This window comes from Festucalex cinctus, chromosome 4 (genome assembly GCF_051991245.1).
Source record: "Festucalex cinctus isolate MCC-2025b chromosome 4, RoL_Fcin_1.0, whole genome shotgun sequence".
NCBI classification, from domain to species: Eukaryota; Metazoa; Chordata; class Actinopteri; order Syngnathiformes; family Syngnathidae; genus Festucalex; species Festucalex cinctus.
In genome coordinates this window covers 7214921-7233588 of record NC_135414.1, presented here as the reverse complement: position 1 = coordinate 7233588, position 18668 = coordinate 7214921, and the positions used below count along the sequence as shown (strand labels likewise).

The window sequence follows — 18668 nt, the reverse complement described above, 5'->3', positions numbered from 1 at the left end:
TGTCGAGCTCCTGCTGGGGCGCTTAGATGAGATGAAAACAAACAGTAATGATGGCTTAATGCTGACTTCATCAAAAATCCGGCAAGAGAAAACAAAGGCAGGGGACCCGTGGGCCAGCGGTTGTGTGGGTCAGCCCCGTCCACGCAGCTGCAGGGAGCTGGGACGCGGCCTGCTGTCATCTCTGGCGCCCTTCCGCTTGGGCTGGGCTCCTGCTGGGCCCGCGTGGTCGAGACCCACCGCCGCTGTCCCACAATGAGTCATGTGGGAGAGGTGAGACAGCAGCACATATTGTTATTGATCTGGCTCCCAATCAAAGCCTCGGTGTTTAATAAGTTGCATTGTGGACGAATTTCTGACACCCCAGAGCGTACTTATTTGTTCTTATTACACTCGCTGACCCACTTGTGCATGGACGGACTAGAGCTTGTCCATTCCCTTCCGACATCCTTTAATCACAGTTAAACTTACTGAACTCTCTCTCTTTCACTTTGACAAAAATGAAACAAAAAGTAAACTCTCACTCACATGCTTGATTCAAGCTATTTGTTTGTCATGCTCAGTTGAAGTTTACTTCAAAACTGACACAAAAAACACAAGAATTAAATGTATATTTAAAGAACAAAATGGTGACCCAAACCATATAATTCCGTCGAACTAAACTCCACTAGCTTAATGCTAACATTTAATGCAAAATGCCATAGATGAGGCTAACATATATTAGCATAGCATATAGGGCTGCACGATATTGGAAAAACATGTGATATGCGATATAGTTGCTGAATACAGCGATATCGATATTATTGCGATATTTAACATGTACCTAAAGAAATGACATTTTTATTATCTAATGAAAGAATTACATTTTTTCATGCGGCAAAATAAGCAAACTCAATGTATTCTTAATTAATTGTAATTACCTCTCGATAATGTTCAACTATTGGATTGGATGGCAGTGCACATTTTCATTAAGTACACTGTGTTCCAACTATGTTTTGCATTTGCATTATTAGGGATGGAACACCCATGGAACTTGGGGCGTGGAAACCATTTAAAAAGAGAGGGTGAGGAGGGGATTTTTTTCAGAGTGCGGTAGTGAATTGTATCACCCCGGGTTTTCACTGGATGCGGTTGCGGTGCGGTTGCGGTGCGGTGCGTCTTGACTGCGTGCTCCGGACGGGTCAATTTTTTTGTCAATCCACACCGGCTCCGCACAGCTGCGGTCCGGCAGCTCCGTCGCCGCCCACTTCCCAACGTGTCTCGCGGGACCGCGCGCGCGCGATCATGTGGCATTTCACAACGACAAACATACAGAAAGTCTGCTCAACAGAGAAGCAGAAAGATATGAGATTCCATGCAGCATCCTTTTTTTGGTTGTCCTTGTAAAGTATATTAATAACGAGAATCGGGTCAGTGCGGGTCCACTCTTTATTTCTGTCTTCCCCGTCCGGCTGCCGCTCAGTACGGCAAGCGAGACGGGCACAACAAGCAATCGCGAACATCAAACTCACAATACATTACAGTCCTTATAAAAAGGATGTGCCGTGTCATATATTATTTTGTGGTTTTCCACCTCCAATATAAACCTCTCCTCGTCCATGTTCGCTGGTGTCTAAACCGTGAATGAGCACATGGCCCGGCGACGCCCACGTCACGTTTTGCTGAAAAACTTGCGAAATAGGAGCTGGCGAGTATTTTATTCTGAAAGGTAACCGGAAATTTATTTTGAAACTGCCTCGGTCTTCCTGTCCCGCTCGATGTGTTTTGTGCTAGCTTGCCATTTGCCGGAGGCCTACCGCTGCGGCGTCCGGCAAAAATAGAAAATAGGCTATCCTTGCGGAAGGCTTGCGGCACGCCGCAGGCCTTCCGCAGTCGACACGCAACGCACCCGCAAGCGGTGTAAACTGCACCATTCGAATGAATGGAATCTAATTGCTTGCGTCGCCGGACCGCACCGCAACCGCACCGCAACCGCATCCAGTGAAAACCCGGGGTCAGTCAGTTCCACTCCTCTCTCCCTCGTAAGCTTTGAACTGAGTGTCTTATCTCCTTTTTTGTCATGTTTAATAAGTGTCAAACAGGTAAACCTGACAGTCTGACTGGTCAAATTCAGATAATAGCATAAAATTCCATATCAAACTTATTGCATGTCTTTGCGATATGCATTTTGCATAGGCCAATATCGCAATATCGATATTTTTTCGATATATTGTGCAGCCCTATTAGCATAGATATAGTAATTATGAACCTTCAAACCGTTGCTAATTTAAATGCATACAGAGCAGCAGCAACCGTTGACCTCACACAGGTCTTACATTGTAACATTCAAAATATGCTGCCAGAAAAGCTCGGCTTGTGTTGGGTTTAACCTGTGACTGCAGCATTAGGCTAGTAGAGATACATTTCCCATCATTCTTTGACACGGAAGCAGGAAGTAGTTCTAGTTTCGGTGCGAGGAAAACATGCCTGTTAGCGATTAGCTGCAGTTAGATTACTCGTATGCATCAAGTGACCATTCCCATAAGGTCAAAGTGAAGGACATATCTTTTTTTTTTGTGTTCCCTCGTTATAATGTGGTTCACTTTTCACGGCCTCGCGTCTTTTTTTTTTTTTTTTTTTTTTTTAGCACAATTTTGCCTGCATCTTTTTTTACAGTAATGTGCCTAAATATTTTATGAAATTTATTAAGGTTTGAACATTGAGAAGGTTTAAATGAGAGAAATATGAGAAAATGTAAGTGCCTCGAAGAGAAAAGTGTATAAACTGTGTGGTGAGGGTTTTTAGACCCAGAAAAACATTTATATAAAACGTAAAACATAAAGCTATAACTACCTCGTGGATTTCATTTATTGCAGCTATTTTTTGGAACCTAACCCTAGCGGAAAACAAGGGAACAGAGAAGGAAACTCAGTGTATTTTCATCAACAATAAAGTTTTGCATGGCTTATAGATTGACACGACGTGAAGAGGTAGGACTCAGACGCAGGTGATAAGTTGGCCTCAAAAGGCTGCAGTTTTAATAACAGGAAACACAAGACTCCTCTTAAAGAGGGAAAAAACGCTGAACATAAAGAGCTCCAAACTGGAGAGGAAAAAGCTAGGGCACTCAAAAAAGGGGACAACAAAAGGCGCTCCGCTAGGGAGGAAAAAGAGGGGCAAACTCAGGACGCAAGACAAGGCAAGGCAAGGCAAGGCAAGGCAAGGCAAGGCAAGGCAAGGCAAGGCAAGGCAAGGCAAGGCAAGGCAAGGCAAGGCAAGGCAAGGCAAAAACAAAGGCTGTGAGGACGCTTCCATGCACGGGTTGTGACACTTCGGCAAACTGCAGGTGGTGGCTGATGGCTTTTATTGGCGGGGTGATTGGTGGCAGGTGGAAACAATCAAGGGCGTGGACCGGTAATGGGCTGAGCAGAAGGAAGGGTAAGTGACCTGAGGTGAGAGGGGAGTTGGTGATTTCAAAATAAACAAGAAGCATGAGTACAAAATAAAAGCATGACCAGCGTGGCGGCGTGACATAGATCATGTTTGTGTAACTAAATGGTAAAAAATATCAATAAAAAGTCAAACTTCTTTTTGACAATTTATTGTTTGTAATACCATGTTTTTAAACCTCTAAGCAGTGACATGCTTCCGAAAAAGTGCAACGTGCCACAAAACATAACTTATTGAAAAAATGTCTTCAATGATGACTCACCTACTGCTCGCCTCTTGCTTTTACGCTTCTCCGTCCCCGCGTAACATTCTATGGCTGCTTTGCCTTGACTGCTCACGTCCACATTTCACCGGCAAAGCGTGCAGAAACCGTGAAATAATGAGTCTCGACTGCTTTTGGTCAGGAAATTGTGCTTTTTCGTCCAACGATGTGCGCCGTTTTGGCATTTTTGCTAGCGCTGCCTTTTTTTTTTTGTTGCTTGCTAGCACTGCTGCCAAAGAAGACGTCATCAGATAGACACACGGGGAGCTTTGTTTACAATTATTGGACCAATGATACCAATGATAATGAACCAGAGATTCTTAACTGAAGCCACTCTTGGCTAATCACAGACCAGTTGTGACGAACTAACCCCTGGGCAGTGTCTTATTTTGAAATGACTTGGTCAGAACCATCAAAAAGCCGAAAACCGGTCACAATAATGCCTAGCTAATGTGCATAAACTCAACCGCGGCTCATTGTCTTTAAAACGGATGACAAACCAGCATCCTGATTAGGGTTGCGCAGGACGCACGACATATCACTGAAAATTATGACTTTCCTGCCTAAATCAGGACACCTGGCCACCCTATATGAATCGCTATGACTCACATACATATGGTCTAAACAAATGGCTTGCTGACAACTAAAAAAACAACAAGAATATAACAGGACAAAGGGACCTGTTGTAAAACCATAAACCATTTCATAATGAAATCCACTAGCTTAATGCTAACATGCAAAACATCATAGACTAATTAAATTATCAACGTCGTTATAACTTGAAAATGGGCAATATAGCATAATATGCAATTTACAATGAATAATAAATACCAGGCAGAAGGTGGATGTACATTTTCAGCTTCATATTGAATTGAATTGGATTTACAGTGAATAGATGAATGCAAGTTGGTGTAAAAGTGAGGTACAAAGCGAATGGCCCCGAGCACGAGAGCAGAATCCCCATCATTTCCTGACAGCTCCTCCTAATGTGATGTGTCTGTGATGGAGCTTTTCTTTGGCCTCAATATGTTCTCTCTCTCTTGGTTGAAACATTCAGATTTTCCGTCTTAGAAATACTGCAACTGTAGTAGTTGAAAGCGAGATCTACTTTTTGGATACTGATTGATTAAAGGCCATTTTGACCTTAACCCCAAACAAGTTTTTGTCATCCTTTCAGCTCAGGTTGGGGATAGTCAGTCACTATTTGGCCCCCTGGATGTAACCTTGCTCTGATTGTTTGCAAACATTATGAAATGTTTTATAATATTGGCATCTTAGACGACTTAAGTCCAGTTTTTTAAAGAGCAACAAAGTCCAACCGCATGTGACTATCAAGCCCGAGTTTTTTTGTGCCAGTAGATGCGCTTGCTATTCTGAGTCTGACTTTTAAGTGCTCGTCAGTTGTCTTGAAATAATCCATTGTGAGATTTAAAAAAAGATTTCAACGGTATAAATATCATGCAGATGGAGAGCAAGGGGTTCCAGGAGATGAGACCAAAACAAGATTTCTGACTTTCACAAGGTCTTCATTGTACTTTTTGCAACACCATATGGACAAAAGTCTTGGGACTCACTCTTACATGGCTCAATCAATTATCATTGCCAACATCCTCTCAAAATATCCACACTCCACTTCTTCCTTGCCAGGTATGAAGCAGCAGTTTTCTTGTTATGTCAACATCAAATTTAATGGCGTCGTAGCCCTCCGCCCTGTTGTGGTTAATGCATCCACTTCCCCTCGTAATAATTGGACATCACATTTTAACCTTGCCCGAGCCTCCGCCGCTCGCCGCGTGAAGTCACATGTCAACGACTCTCCCGCCGAGCGAAGGCCGCGGTCGCCTCCGATGTGTCACTTTTCCTCACTCTTCCCCCCGCTGTTTGGGAGGGCGTTTCGCACAGGGTGACAATTAGTCTGCCGGGCCCCGTCTGTCATCGAGCTCTCTCCTCCGACGCGGCATACGCTTTGAAAAACAGCGTTGCGCAACATCCACCGACGTTTAACCCACTTTAACCCCCGTAGAGTCAATTTTATGTGCAGTCGTAGAGCAGGGAGGTGGAGGGTTACTAGCTCGGACTGGACTTTGAGTTGGACAACAAGCGCATTTCCATAGCAACAAATAACAGCACAGACCTCGGGGGACAACACTTGTTTTTGAGAAGTTGGCTCTTCATGGTTCGGACACATTGTGAAAGGCAACTAATGATTTTCAGATGTGTTGATAGGATCACGCAAGAAGCAAGCATGGTGTGAATATCATGTATCCTATGCGCATGTAGCTGTAGTTAGGACCATTGTTTGCCAATATTTATTCAGCCAAGGCAGATACAGTATAAAAATAGTTGTCAATTACTTTAACTAGTTAATTTTGACTCATCTTATTCAACCCTTTTGCGATACTGTACCTCACATTCAGTCAAATCATAAAACGGCAATAAGAATGTAAGAAAATGACGCATTTAATAAGAGAAGTAAGCGGCTATTGCTCGTTCACACCATAAATACTGTACAGTGTATGCGGATAATTACAGATGATGGCCTTTGGGTGAAAGCTGTTTTGGAATATGGCCCTGTATCAGTTTTGAAAGGGCTCAGACAGTGAGAGAAGAGGGCCTGGGCAAAGCTTCTCCACTCAGATGAGTTTAGGTCTCTCTGGAGAGTTGTTGCTGTGCGTGTGATGCTGAACATTTGGTGCGGCGTGCCCTAATGTTGTTTGTTCATACACACTCTGCACTGAGACCCGCTAACAAAGTGAGGTGAAGGTGGCTGGTGGATTGATGTTTTCACAAGAGTCAATTGCCAATATTGATTCAAGACCGGTACATTTTCAAGTACAACAATCTGATTAGGTTGTGTATTTATTAAATCCCAACTGATTTTCCGATTCAAATAATTTTTTGTTACGACCCTAAAATGTATGCCCTTTTTCATTTATTTTTATTCAAATTGTCAATTTATTTATTTATTTTTCAATGTATTTTTTAAATAATGTTTAAAAATATACTATTCAATAAATTGTTAATTATGTATAATTAATTAGTAATAAACAATATTATCAGAAATTAGAATTATTTTTTAGAACGAAAAAAATAAATTATATTAATTAGTTTATTATATTAGAATGAATTCTTGCATACTATCTTATTCATATTTTAACAATTATTTATTTTTACCTCTTGTGCAACTAAAAAAATCACATTTGTACGTTTAAAAAAAATCCAATGTAGCCCTTGAGCGCTGAATTTTCATCCATCCATCCATCCATTTTCTTGACCGCTTATTCCTCACAAGGGTCGCAGGGGGTGCTGGAGCCTATCTCAGCTGGCTCTGGGCAGTAGGCGGGAGACACCCTGGACTGGTTGCCAGCCAATCGCAGGGCACTGAATTTTTTTCCCTAATATTTGTTTATTTAAAGGTATATTCAAGGATCTTCTCAAAAAGTAGAAGCCAAACGTCCGTTTGTCACTTTTTTAAAAAATGCGCATGGCAGACATCCTATCAGCTCTCCTGCTCGTCCGTGGGGCTGGGGCCGGGGGCGGGTGCGCATGCTCAGATAAGAACGAGCACGCACGAGGTCGTTACGGCAGATTGATTGACGGGATTGAGAACCAATTGTTAAGATGATCCACCCGGAAGGCGGAGAGACAAAACATTTTCATGACTGCATCAGTGACCCAATAAGCTGCAGTAATAGTCCTTTTTTGCAGAGGATAAAGAATATATGTCTGAGTATTGCTATATTGGCTGCCTATATGTGTTGCTGCTCTGTTTGTGTTCAAATATCTGTTGTTTAATGTGTTATAGAACATCGCTACATAGGTGCCATTCATTAGCATTTCTATGGTGTTTTTCATTTGGTGTTAGCAATACGCTAACAGACTATAAGGTAAACTTATGTTTTTTTGCATAAACATTTTTGTCTAAAAATGCCAAATCATCAAATCCAAGAGCAACAACAACAATTAAAAAATTTAAAAACATCCAGTCGGCAGCAATATGTTTTTAGTTGAATTTTCCTGTGAAGTATTATCATTAATATGATGAATAAAAAAAGCAACAATAACCCCCCCAAAATATCTTTCATTTATCCATTGTGGATGGCTCTATTGTGACTGCAGGGAAGAGACGCTGCTGTAGACGTGCCTGGCAGACAGTTTGGTTGTCATAAGCTGTTTTGCTCAGTCATAATCACTTTTGCTGGCGAAGGAAGGAAGACAGGCTTTCCTTACAGTTGGACGTCCTTGACGCGGGAAAGTGAAGGTGGATGGAAAGAAGGATGTTTGCCAGTCAATCACTGCCACTGAGTGGGAAGCACAGCCCAAGATTGTAGAGAAACATTATGGAAAGCCGTTGGAGCATTTATTCCGTATCCTTGACATCCGTCATGTCCACATATGTATCAGATAACACTTTAGTGTTACTGTTACTTTATTGCATGGGAATATCTGCCCTCTCTAACTAATTGTGCAAATATCCACACAGAATGTGAGGTAAGTTGGGCCGTGTCCACTGTAAATGGTGTTGTTGTAGAGTGCACTTGATGGAAATAGGAAGCCCAAGAGTGGACTCATCTGTAGGTGATATCATCTCACCTCAACAACCCGCCCCGGACTGAATCAGCTACACTTACATCAGTGCACTCATGGACTATTATTTTAATACTGCACACTCATGCTACAATTCTCTATGTAATGTTGAAAATAATCCCATTGCACTACTGTACTCTACTGGATAATTGCTTTTTTTTCTCCTCTGATAATTGCAGTTTGTGGTTTAATTTGCATAGTACGCTGGACATAGTGGATACTGCGTACAACTATTACCGGTATATTAGAATACTGTACATACACATTTAATCGTAAAATGTAATTCGGATTTTGTTGCCTTGTACTCGTGAATACAATGACTAGGACTGCAAATTTTGGATCACAACACAAAGAAAAAATTAACATGCAATGACTTGTAGCTCAAAAGAATTATTGTCAGGAATGGATAATAGTAGACTATATTTTCAAGGGCCAACAAATTAATCGGCCAGCCGATTTATTTGGCCAATATTAGCTATTTTAAAATTGGCAACTTTTTTTTATTATTTTTTTTTATTGTGTATTTTTAAAATTATTCGGCCAACTAATCTGTTGTTAGATGTTTTTTTTCCAGACTATTGGAATCGGCATCAGCCTGAAAAAAACATTGGTTGGGCCCTAATATTTTAATCAAGTATATTTATATTCCATTTTATGAGCCAATATTTTGTAAATTGCTTATTTATTCCTGTTCATGTAATAACGTTCCAATTCAAATGCTCCAATCGTGAAAGATGTCGTGATGTGGATGTGTGGGATGGACCCAAAGGCGGAGAAACCAGGGAGGGAGAAAGACAGGAAAGAGAATAACTATTGATGATAACCAAGTAGATCACTGGACTGAACGTGAGCAGACTGATCGACAGGACTGGATGGGACGTGGACAGACTCTGTATGACATGAGAGAGGAACACTTGACTTGGCATGGTGTGAGAGAGGAACACTTGACTTGGCATGGTGTGAGAGAAGAACACTTGACTTGGAATGATGTGAGAGAGGAAAACTTTACTTGGCATGGTGTGAGAGAGGAACACTTGACTTGGCATGACGTGAGAGAAGTAGACGGGAGACTTGAGTAAACGTGGACGATAGAACACTTGACCAGAACGTAGAGAAACTTGACCAGAATGTAGAAGAACTTGACCAGGACGTAGCAAAACTTGACCCAATCGCAACAAAGCACCACACCAGGACAAGACTAGGCAAGACCATACAATGCTCCCTCGACACGTGAACAAACCCCACTGACTAAATACAAAAATAATGAGACACCAACAAGACACACCTGGGAAACACAGCAGGCAGAAGGCACTAATTAGGTCAACACACACTGGAAAGGGAAATGACACACATGTGGACCTACTCAGACATAGAATTTTATAACTCTACTAACGCAAAAAAAAAAAAGAAGCTAAGACTAAATCTAAATATGTGATTTCATTCTGTCTGTCTCTCTCTCTCTCTCTCTCTCTCTCTCTCTCTCTCCTTAGAGCGACCCGTGAACGCGGACCAGCAGGAGCGCACCCTGTTGAAGGGCGTGTTCAGCGTCCGGAAGGGCAAAACGCAGCTGCACAAGTGGGCTGAACGACAGGTTATTCTCTGCGGGACGTGTCTCATTGTGGCCTCCGTCAAAGACAGCCTGACCGGCAAGATGCACATCCTGCCCTTGGTTGGAGGGAAGGTGAGAGCTCTGAGTTCAAGAAACTGTCGGCAGAATGCACATACTACAGTACTTATTAAACTGAAAAATGATTCCTGGTGGCTGGAACATATTTCACCTGGTGAATGAGACAATGAGGCACTCTAAAGCGGCCACGCCACAGGACTTTGAAAAGCACCTCACCACTCTTCGTACTCTGGCTTACAACGAGGCACTCTAAAGTAGCCACTCCAGTGGATGTGCATTGCATCATGCTGAGAGTTGCTTCTAATATTTTTCATCTGACGTATGTTTGTGTTCAGGTGGAGGAGGTGAAAAGGAGACAACACTGTCTGATGTTCAGCTCCGCCGGGTCACAGGCTCAGACTTACTTTGTCAACTATGACACACTGGCCGACTACCAGAGATGGCATCGACAGGCATCCAAAGTAAGAAGTAAATTATCAGGCATACATTATTATCAGAAGCATTTTTGCGCTGTCTGTTTGTTTCCCCTTTCAATTTTTTTTTTTTTTTTAATGGTAGAAGTGATTTATCGTTTTCTCTTCTTTTATATGACAAAATCCTGGCATTCAAGCTGTGTCTCACGGAATGTCTTTTGCGCCTCAGCTCCTTCCTGCAGCCAAGCAGTCGTTGCGAGCGCGGCCTCCGAGGTACGGGCAGCTTATGATGGTCGCCATGAGATGCGAAAAGCAAAGAGAACAAAAAAGGAATCCAATTAGTGGCAGATTCAATCTAAGTGCACTGTCTTTCTTTTTGCCATGGCCGTATGGATTACTGTACGGGCTGCGAGTGCTCGGGAGTTACACAGACATAGATGAGAGGTTGTTTCTGGTGAAGGTTTTTGGTGCGCTGGCTTCATGAATACACCTTACATACTGCACTGCATCCTAAAAGGTGTTTTGAATACTTTGACTTCTCAGATGGCTAGATGAAGTAAACAAAATGTTAGACAACTCTAGTGTCAATCAAGAATGAGCCAATTAAATGAGAGTGGATTATTTATTATTGTGGGAATGCTGAAGGATTCTCACATATGTTATTGTGATTTTTATTCTCCACACCTTTTTGCCGCGTAACAACTCCCACATAGTACATAGTAATTACAGTCTTCAAATTTCAACTAGCTTCAAAAATTCACACCTCCCGGGGTATACATCGTGTGATTCCACATTACTTACAGTATTTGCACAATTTAACATTCAATATCAACTTTTACCCATTCATTTTTAATGGGACAGACGTTGAACTTTTTCTAAGTATCACTTTCCATGCCCACTTCCATACTTATAACTTACCATCATTACCAGGTGTCTGATACTGCTCGGTAGCACAGATTATATTTTCACAATTTATATCTGTTTACTTCATAAGGATTCTACATGCATTCAAATTTTAGCATTCAACTTTCAGCATCCCCACGCAATTTCTCCAGAAATTGCACGTAGTCTAGTTGTGGGAATGCTGAAGCAGTCCCACATATGTTATTGTGATTTTTATTCTCCACACTTTTTTGCCACATAACAACTCCCACATAGTACTTCCAATTTACATTGTTCAAATTTCAACTAGCTTCAAAAATTCACACCTCCCGGGGTATATATTGTGTGATTCCACATTACTTACAGTATTTGCACAATTTAACATTCAATATCAACTTTTACCCATTCATTTTCAATGGGACATTGAACTTTTTCTGAGTATCATTTTCCACGCCCACTTCCATACTTATAACTTATCATCATTACCAGGTGTCTGATACTGCTCGGTAGCACAGGTTATAATTTCACAATTTATCTCTCTTTACTTCATAAGGATTCCATATGCATTCAAATTTTAGCATTCAGCTATTAGCATTCAGTTTTCAGCATTCCCACGCAATTTCTCCAGAAATTGCACTTTGTCTAGTTGTTGTTATTATTATTATTATTATTATTATTATTATTATTATTATTATTCATAAAACAGTTTAATACTGCAATACTGTGTAAAACATTTGGGAAGAGTTTCATGTTATGCGGTGTTTAAATGAATGCACTTGTTGGTCATGGCATTTATTATGTAGTTTATGTTCGAGATAGCAGACAGAGGAGATGTGTGACTCATTCCGACACATTCATATGGTCTGATAAGAGCACAAATATTTTTATCTGTGGAAAGCTGTTCACACTTGTCCATTATTGTTTTAATTGAAATATAAATTGATTGAATGCATTTTTCACTTAATCAGCATTTGGGAATGCAAGATAAAAGAAACAATGCCATTCATGATTCTACCATTCAAAGTGATATTTTTATCTCACCAAGATACATTGGATTTATAATCTTTTTTTTTTTAATTAAGAGCATGTTGACAATTTTGTGACTTGTAAATGTTATTGATTGAAATCCATAACAAAGATAAAACAAACTTTCTCTTGCCTTATGTAGTAGATACAGTGGAAGAACACGGCTACACTTATACGCTTATACTTACTATACTTATACCAGAAGGAGAGAATATAAAGAAAATAGAGAAAGAGAAATATGAAATAAATGCAATAAAAAAACAAAACAATTTATTCAGAATACTGTGCTTGTTAGCACTGAAGGCAATTTGCAGGCCTTTAATTAAAGAAAGGGATGTGCCTAGATCAGCAATTCCCTTTTTTTTTTTTTTTTTTTTTAAATTTGCGCCACGGGCCGATTTCACACATCAATATTTTAATAAACAAATAAAAACAAATGATTAAATATACAGTACACGTCACCATTATGTCATAATTACAATAAATGTCATGGATCCCTGTGCTTGTTTTTCATCATCTTGGCGTACTGTATTATTATTATTATTATTATTATTATTTTACTCCAAAAGCTTGTTTTTAAAGCCTGTTGGGAACATTTTGAAGCAGAGTAGCACTTCACAAGTTGTAGGTCAATATCTTAAAACTTAAAAAATACGGGAGGCGACGATATATATTCCACCAATATATAATGGTTCACGCAATATAATGTTTCACCTTCTCAGGGTGCTAGACTTACATCGCCTCTGAAGTGCGTAAGTGTAAAAGTGCTTAAATCAACGGGAGAATGTGCCAAGGCCAGATTTGCAACACCTAAATTAAATCATACTTAATGATGATAATAATGATGATTTAACACAATAATTGTACATTAAATTGCAATCGCAATACTGAGGGGGAAAAAAAGCAGTCACTGACATACCAACAACCTTGCATTGCGTACTGTTTTGTACGTTCTACTCAGATCTTCCATAAATGTCATTGACAAGTGACTCTGGCTGATGCATGCAGGTCGAAATCAGCTGGCAAAATTAAAGCCATTGAACTATGAATTATGCAGCAACATTAGCGACCAAATTATTGTCAGACTTGAGTAAATAGCCCAATGGGACACATTGTGATTGCCTGTGACCCTGCGTAACTGGTGGCTCTATGGCATAGCTTTCATTGAACCTACTGTGCAATGTCTCGTCTATCACAGTGCTTCAATTATTTAGAGTCACAATGCATTCTTTCTTTCTCCCCTCAGTCAGTCCATTGCTCCGCTCTCACTTCACCTAATTAGTCTCATTTATCTTCAAAGCAGTTGCAGTTCAAGAGAAAGCGCCAGAGTGTTTGTGTGGGAGATGAGCAGTTTTGTCTTTGTCATTTCCCAAATCAAGTTATGTGATGTCATACTCCTGCGAGCAGCCGGCCCATTTTCTGGCCCGCTGCTCAGCGTGCAGCCTCGCGCTTAATGCTTAATGTTGTCCTCACACTCGGGAAAGGGAGCCTGTAACCACACGCAGGTCTGTTGAGCTGTTACCTTTGTGCAAAAAAATGCACGAGTTGGCTCAACTTCAAAATATATATTTTTTTATTTAATTCAATTATTGCTCAATTTGGCCGTTCATTTTGTTACATAGCTCGATTTACAAGTTTTTCGAGACCTCATTAGCTTGGCCGATTAGATTTATTTATTTTTTTCCTTTACATGCTGGCAAAAATTTAAGCTAGGAGTGCTAAATGGTGGCAGTGAAATACACAACAATCATTTTAAAAAGTGAAGAGGTGCTTGTTTGAACATTTTGATGCCGTTCCTAGTTAAAATTTAAACACAAAATAACGAGAATTACATGTTGTGCATATAAAACCATAACCTGGCAATTGGATGGATATTACATATCCGTCTGGTACCACTCCACAGTAATTTCGTCAGGAAAAGGTGGGACATCCTGTACAATAATTCGAGCTGATTGGTCGATGCGACATTCTACACATTTGTTTTAAACAATCACGGCCACGGATGAAAATTTCATCTTCGTTCATGTCGAAGGGGGGGAAAAGCACGAACATCTTACCAGCTAGAAATGCACAAAGCGCCTCTTGCTGTTCAACATTCAACAAGGAAACAGTGAATAATTCTGCGAGAACAGAATTAGCCCCTGCGTCTCCGCTGGCTTCCTGGTTTTGTCACAGTTGCATATCCCGCCCCCAAACACAATATTGCTCTGTGATTGGTCCGACCCACCAGTGGTTAGGGTTAGGGTTAGTGGTGGTTATCTGCAGGAGAGGTACAAGACGAGTTTTTGTCTCCGGAGTTTGTGAACTCACAAATACCGCAAGAATTCATCTTGCGAGAGAATCATAAAACTTACAAAAGTCCGCTAGCTTAATGCTAACAGACAAATATCAAGCGCCATTGCTAACGAAACTAGCATCCATGTTGGAATAGTTACAAGCCAAGCAATGGACACACAAATGATGCAGAGGGATTCTTCATAATAATAATAATGATGATAATTTTTATTTGTAATGCACTTTAGAGTTCATCAATCTCAAAATGCTAGCACTCTGAAGACAAGGCATCACTGTATTTAAAAACATACACAATCATTCTGCTTTAGCTACCTGTGTTAATGTGATTGTCTGCGTTTTTAAGGTGGTGTCACAAACAGTCAGCCTGGTGGACCTGTCGTGCTACAGTCTTGAGGCGGTGCCCGAGTATCTGTTCTACAGCCAAGATGTCACCCACCTCAACCTGCGACACAACTTCATGAGCCTGCTGGGGCCTGGAGGGCTGCTCCACCTCCCCAGGTAAGAACTTCACCCAAATATTATCGACATAATCATTTAGCTCAGGGCTTAACAATTAAACAAAATCACATCATAATCACAATGAAAACAAACAAACTCGGTTTTGTTTCAGTCCATCATATGTAGATATTTTATGTATTTATTTTAGTGTTTACATAATTACAGTGCTGAAGAAGTGAAGTCTGCATGTTTACCAAGTTGAAGTGATATAGCCTCAGGTTTGTTATTGTGTTATTGTTGTAATATGACTTTTGAATGAATGAATGAATGAATGAATGAATGAATGAATGATTTAATTTGGTTCCATACATAACACAGAGGCGGCACGGTAGTCGAGTGGTTAGCACGTCCGCTTCCCAGTTCTGAGGTCTCCGGTTCGAGTCCAGGCTCGGACCTTCCTGGGTGGAGTTTGCATGTTCTCCCCGTGCCCGCGTGGGTCTTCTCCGGGTACTCCGGTCTCCTCCCACATTCCAAAGACATGCATGGCAGGTTAATTGGGCGCTCCGAATTGTCCCTTGGTGTGCGTGTGAGTGTGGATGGTTGTTCGTCTCCGTGTGCCCTGCGATTGGTTGGCAACCAGTCCAGGGTGTCCCCCGCCTACTGCCCAGAGCCAGCTGAGATAGGCGCCAGCAGCCCCCGCGACCCTTGTGAGGAATAAGCGGTCAAGAAAATGGATGGATGGATGGACATAACACAGAAAAGAAAACACAAAAATCTTTTGAATAAATCAATGCATCATCAATAAAGGAATAGGCTGAAGAACCAGGCTTATTATTGCCTATCCTATTCACAATACATACACTTATGACTTGCTGATTTATCTTTACACCACACTTGTTTCATAGAATTTTGTGAAGTTGTCGTAATTTAACAAAACTAATTGAAATAGAAAAATAAAACTGTCTTTCATATTGATTTGTGGTTCATTTAGCTTTATTTTTGTGTGATCTATTAGACCAAAACATTTATGTATAATACATTTTATATTGTTTATTGCCATACAGATTATTGCTTGAGTTTGTTAAAAAAATAAAAAATAAAATGCATGTGAAGAAGACCTTGAAAAAATAATCACATAGTCAATCACAATATTGATGGGTGGGACAAAAAAAAAAAAAAAATCACATTTTCTTAATTTAGCGATAAAACGACACTAACACAAGGGCTTCAGGCTACCTTTTGCTGGCATTAGAAGTTAGAACATCATTATTTTTGCTTAAAATATAAATGTACGCTAGAAAGAATTCATTTCTTCAGTTCAGTAAGATTTCAAGTCTTTTATGGAAAATGAGGTTTGTCAGAACAGACTATCAGTATATAAATCATCTAAAAAGTGCCTCAATTTTCTCCCAGAAAGTCTATTAAATGTACATGATACCATGCTGGGGTCTTTTATGGAGTTAAATTGGGGCCAAAAGTTTTGTACTTGAAAAAATAAAACTTGAAACTGAAAATTGTTGTGTTGATCTTGAATTTCACAAAATATAAAAAGGTATTCAAAATAAAAATAAGCATGTGAAAAGTTTTTTCGTGTCAAAATTAATTTGGATTCACTTCGGTCCTGCCTTTGAATAAATTATTTATTTTCATTTTTTGCTTCCATATATATTTTGACATTTGAGGTCTTATTTTTTTCAGTTGCATGTTTTTTTCTTTTCAGATTCAGATCTTATTTTTTTGGGTTTCAACACATTTTTTCAGTTTCAAAACTTTTTTTTTTCCACTTTCAAATCGTTTTTCACTTTCAGATCTTTTTTTTTCACTTTCAAGTCTCTTTTTTTCAGTTTCAGACTTTTGGCCCGAATGTTACGTGGGGGCGTGGTGACAACTGAGCGGGGCGTGGAATCATGAGTGACAGCTGCACAAAAGCGCTTTGGAAACACCCCCCAGTGACAGTGCCTTCAGGGAACGTAGGAATTAAGAGAACTCTTAACTCAACATATATACCCCATTTTCGTGTGATTGGCAGCATATGAATTAATGCCAGTGACAAAATTCCACTTCAAAGTCTGTTTTAGACAGTACTGAGCACCAATTACGGTCTAGCAGCAATAGGTTGTGCCAGGTTTGCCGTACAACAGCGACGTTTAAGCGTCTAATATGTCCGATGTCGATGTCGGCATTGTGAACGCATCGTATTCTCCCGCTGGCGTCCGGCCGGTTGCCGTCAGGACAACCGAATGCACGGGTGAGACATGCTAAACAAGTGTTGCAAAATCATAACAAACAGTAAGGGGCTGTTTTTGTGACAACATATTTTTTGCCGTGACGCATTATAAATGGGGGACTTTGTCAAAGCTGAGCTAACGTTAGCATGAAGTATCGGCCACAAGCAAGCACTGCGTTTGTAAACAACTGAGGTAAAGCTAGCCACCTTTTGTTTTTACGCGGTCAACTCCGCCGCACTTCATTTTTTTCTGTTCGCCCTTTTGTAGGATTTACGTTAGTGTGCTCGAAGAGACGCTTTCAAAATGAAGGATCGGTTTTCAAAAATCAAATTCAATTCAAACGCAGTTTAAAAGATGTTTGTTTTTATTATTATTATTGTCAGTTTAAAATATGTTTCACTATAACACAGTACCAATTCACATTTCACTGGGAATGCACTCTTCTGGGGTGATATTGAGCAATAACATTGATATGTACAATATTAAGTTAATTTAAAATGAAGGAAAGGTTGAAATGGAGAAAAAAAGAGGTGCGTGTCATTGAGCAGACATTTCACTATGAGCCAGTACTAATTTGGGGCCAATAGGTCACATGACCTAGAAGCCATTAAGCAAAATCCTACAAAAGGGCGGACAGAAAAAAATGAAGTGCGGCGGAGTTGACCGCGTAAAAACAAAAGGTGGCTAGCTTTACCTCAGTTGTTTACAAACGCAGTGCTTGCTTGTGGCCGATACTTCATGCTAACGTTAGCTCAGCTTTGACAAAGTCCCCCATTTATAATGCGTCACGGCAAAAAATATGTTGTCACAAAAACAGCCCCTTACTGTTTGTTATGATTTTGCAACACTTGTTTAGCATGTCTCACCCGTGCATTCGGTTGTCCTGACGGCAACCGGCCGGACGCCAGCGGGAGAATACGATGCGTTCACAATGCCGACATCGACATCGGACATATTAGACGCTTAAACGTCGCTGTTGTACGGCAAACCTGGCACAACCCATTGCTGCTAGACCGTAATTGGTGCTCAGTACTGTCTAAAACAGACTTTGAAGTGGAATTTTGTCACTGGCATTAATTCATATGCTGCCAATCACACGAAAATGGGGTATATATGTTGAGTTAAGAGTTCTCTTAATTCCTACGTTCCCTGAAGGCACTGTCACTGGGGGGGTGTTTCCAAAGCGCTTTTGTGCAGCTGTCACTCATGATTCCACGCCCCGCTCAGTTGTCACCACGCCCCCACGTAACATTCGGGCCAAAAGTCTGAAACTGAAAAAAAGAGACTTGAAAGTGAAAAAAAAAGATCTGAAAGTGAAAAACGATTTGAAAGTGAAAAAAAAAGTTTTGAAACTGAAAAAATGTGTTGAAACCCCAAAAAATAAGACCTGAATCTGAAAAGAAAAAAACATGCAACTGAAAAAAATAAGACCTCAAATGTCAAAATATATATGGAAGCAAAAAATGAAAATAAATAATTTATTC

General features: G+C 40.3%; 1 protein-coding gene across 2 annotated transcripts in view; it reads left to right on the top strand.

Annotated features, from left to right (window-relative positions):
• phlpp2 (PH domain and leucine rich repeat protein phosphatase 2) overlaps positions 1-18668 on the top strand; it is a 45912-nt gene that overhangs the window by 10146 nt on the left and 17098 nt on the right. The window contains exons 4-6 of one of the 2 annotated variants that reach the window (XM_077518514.1): positions 9766-9956; positions 10238-10363; positions 14862-15016. In XM_077518514.1, the coding sequence (XP_077374640.1) occupies positions 9766-9956; positions 10238-10363; positions 14862-15016 (472 nt within the window). Of the gene's footprint in view, positions 1-9765; positions 9957-10237; positions 10589-14861; positions 15017-18668 lie in introns of both variants that reach the window. The other variant, XM_077518513.1, reaches the window with a different exon arrangement.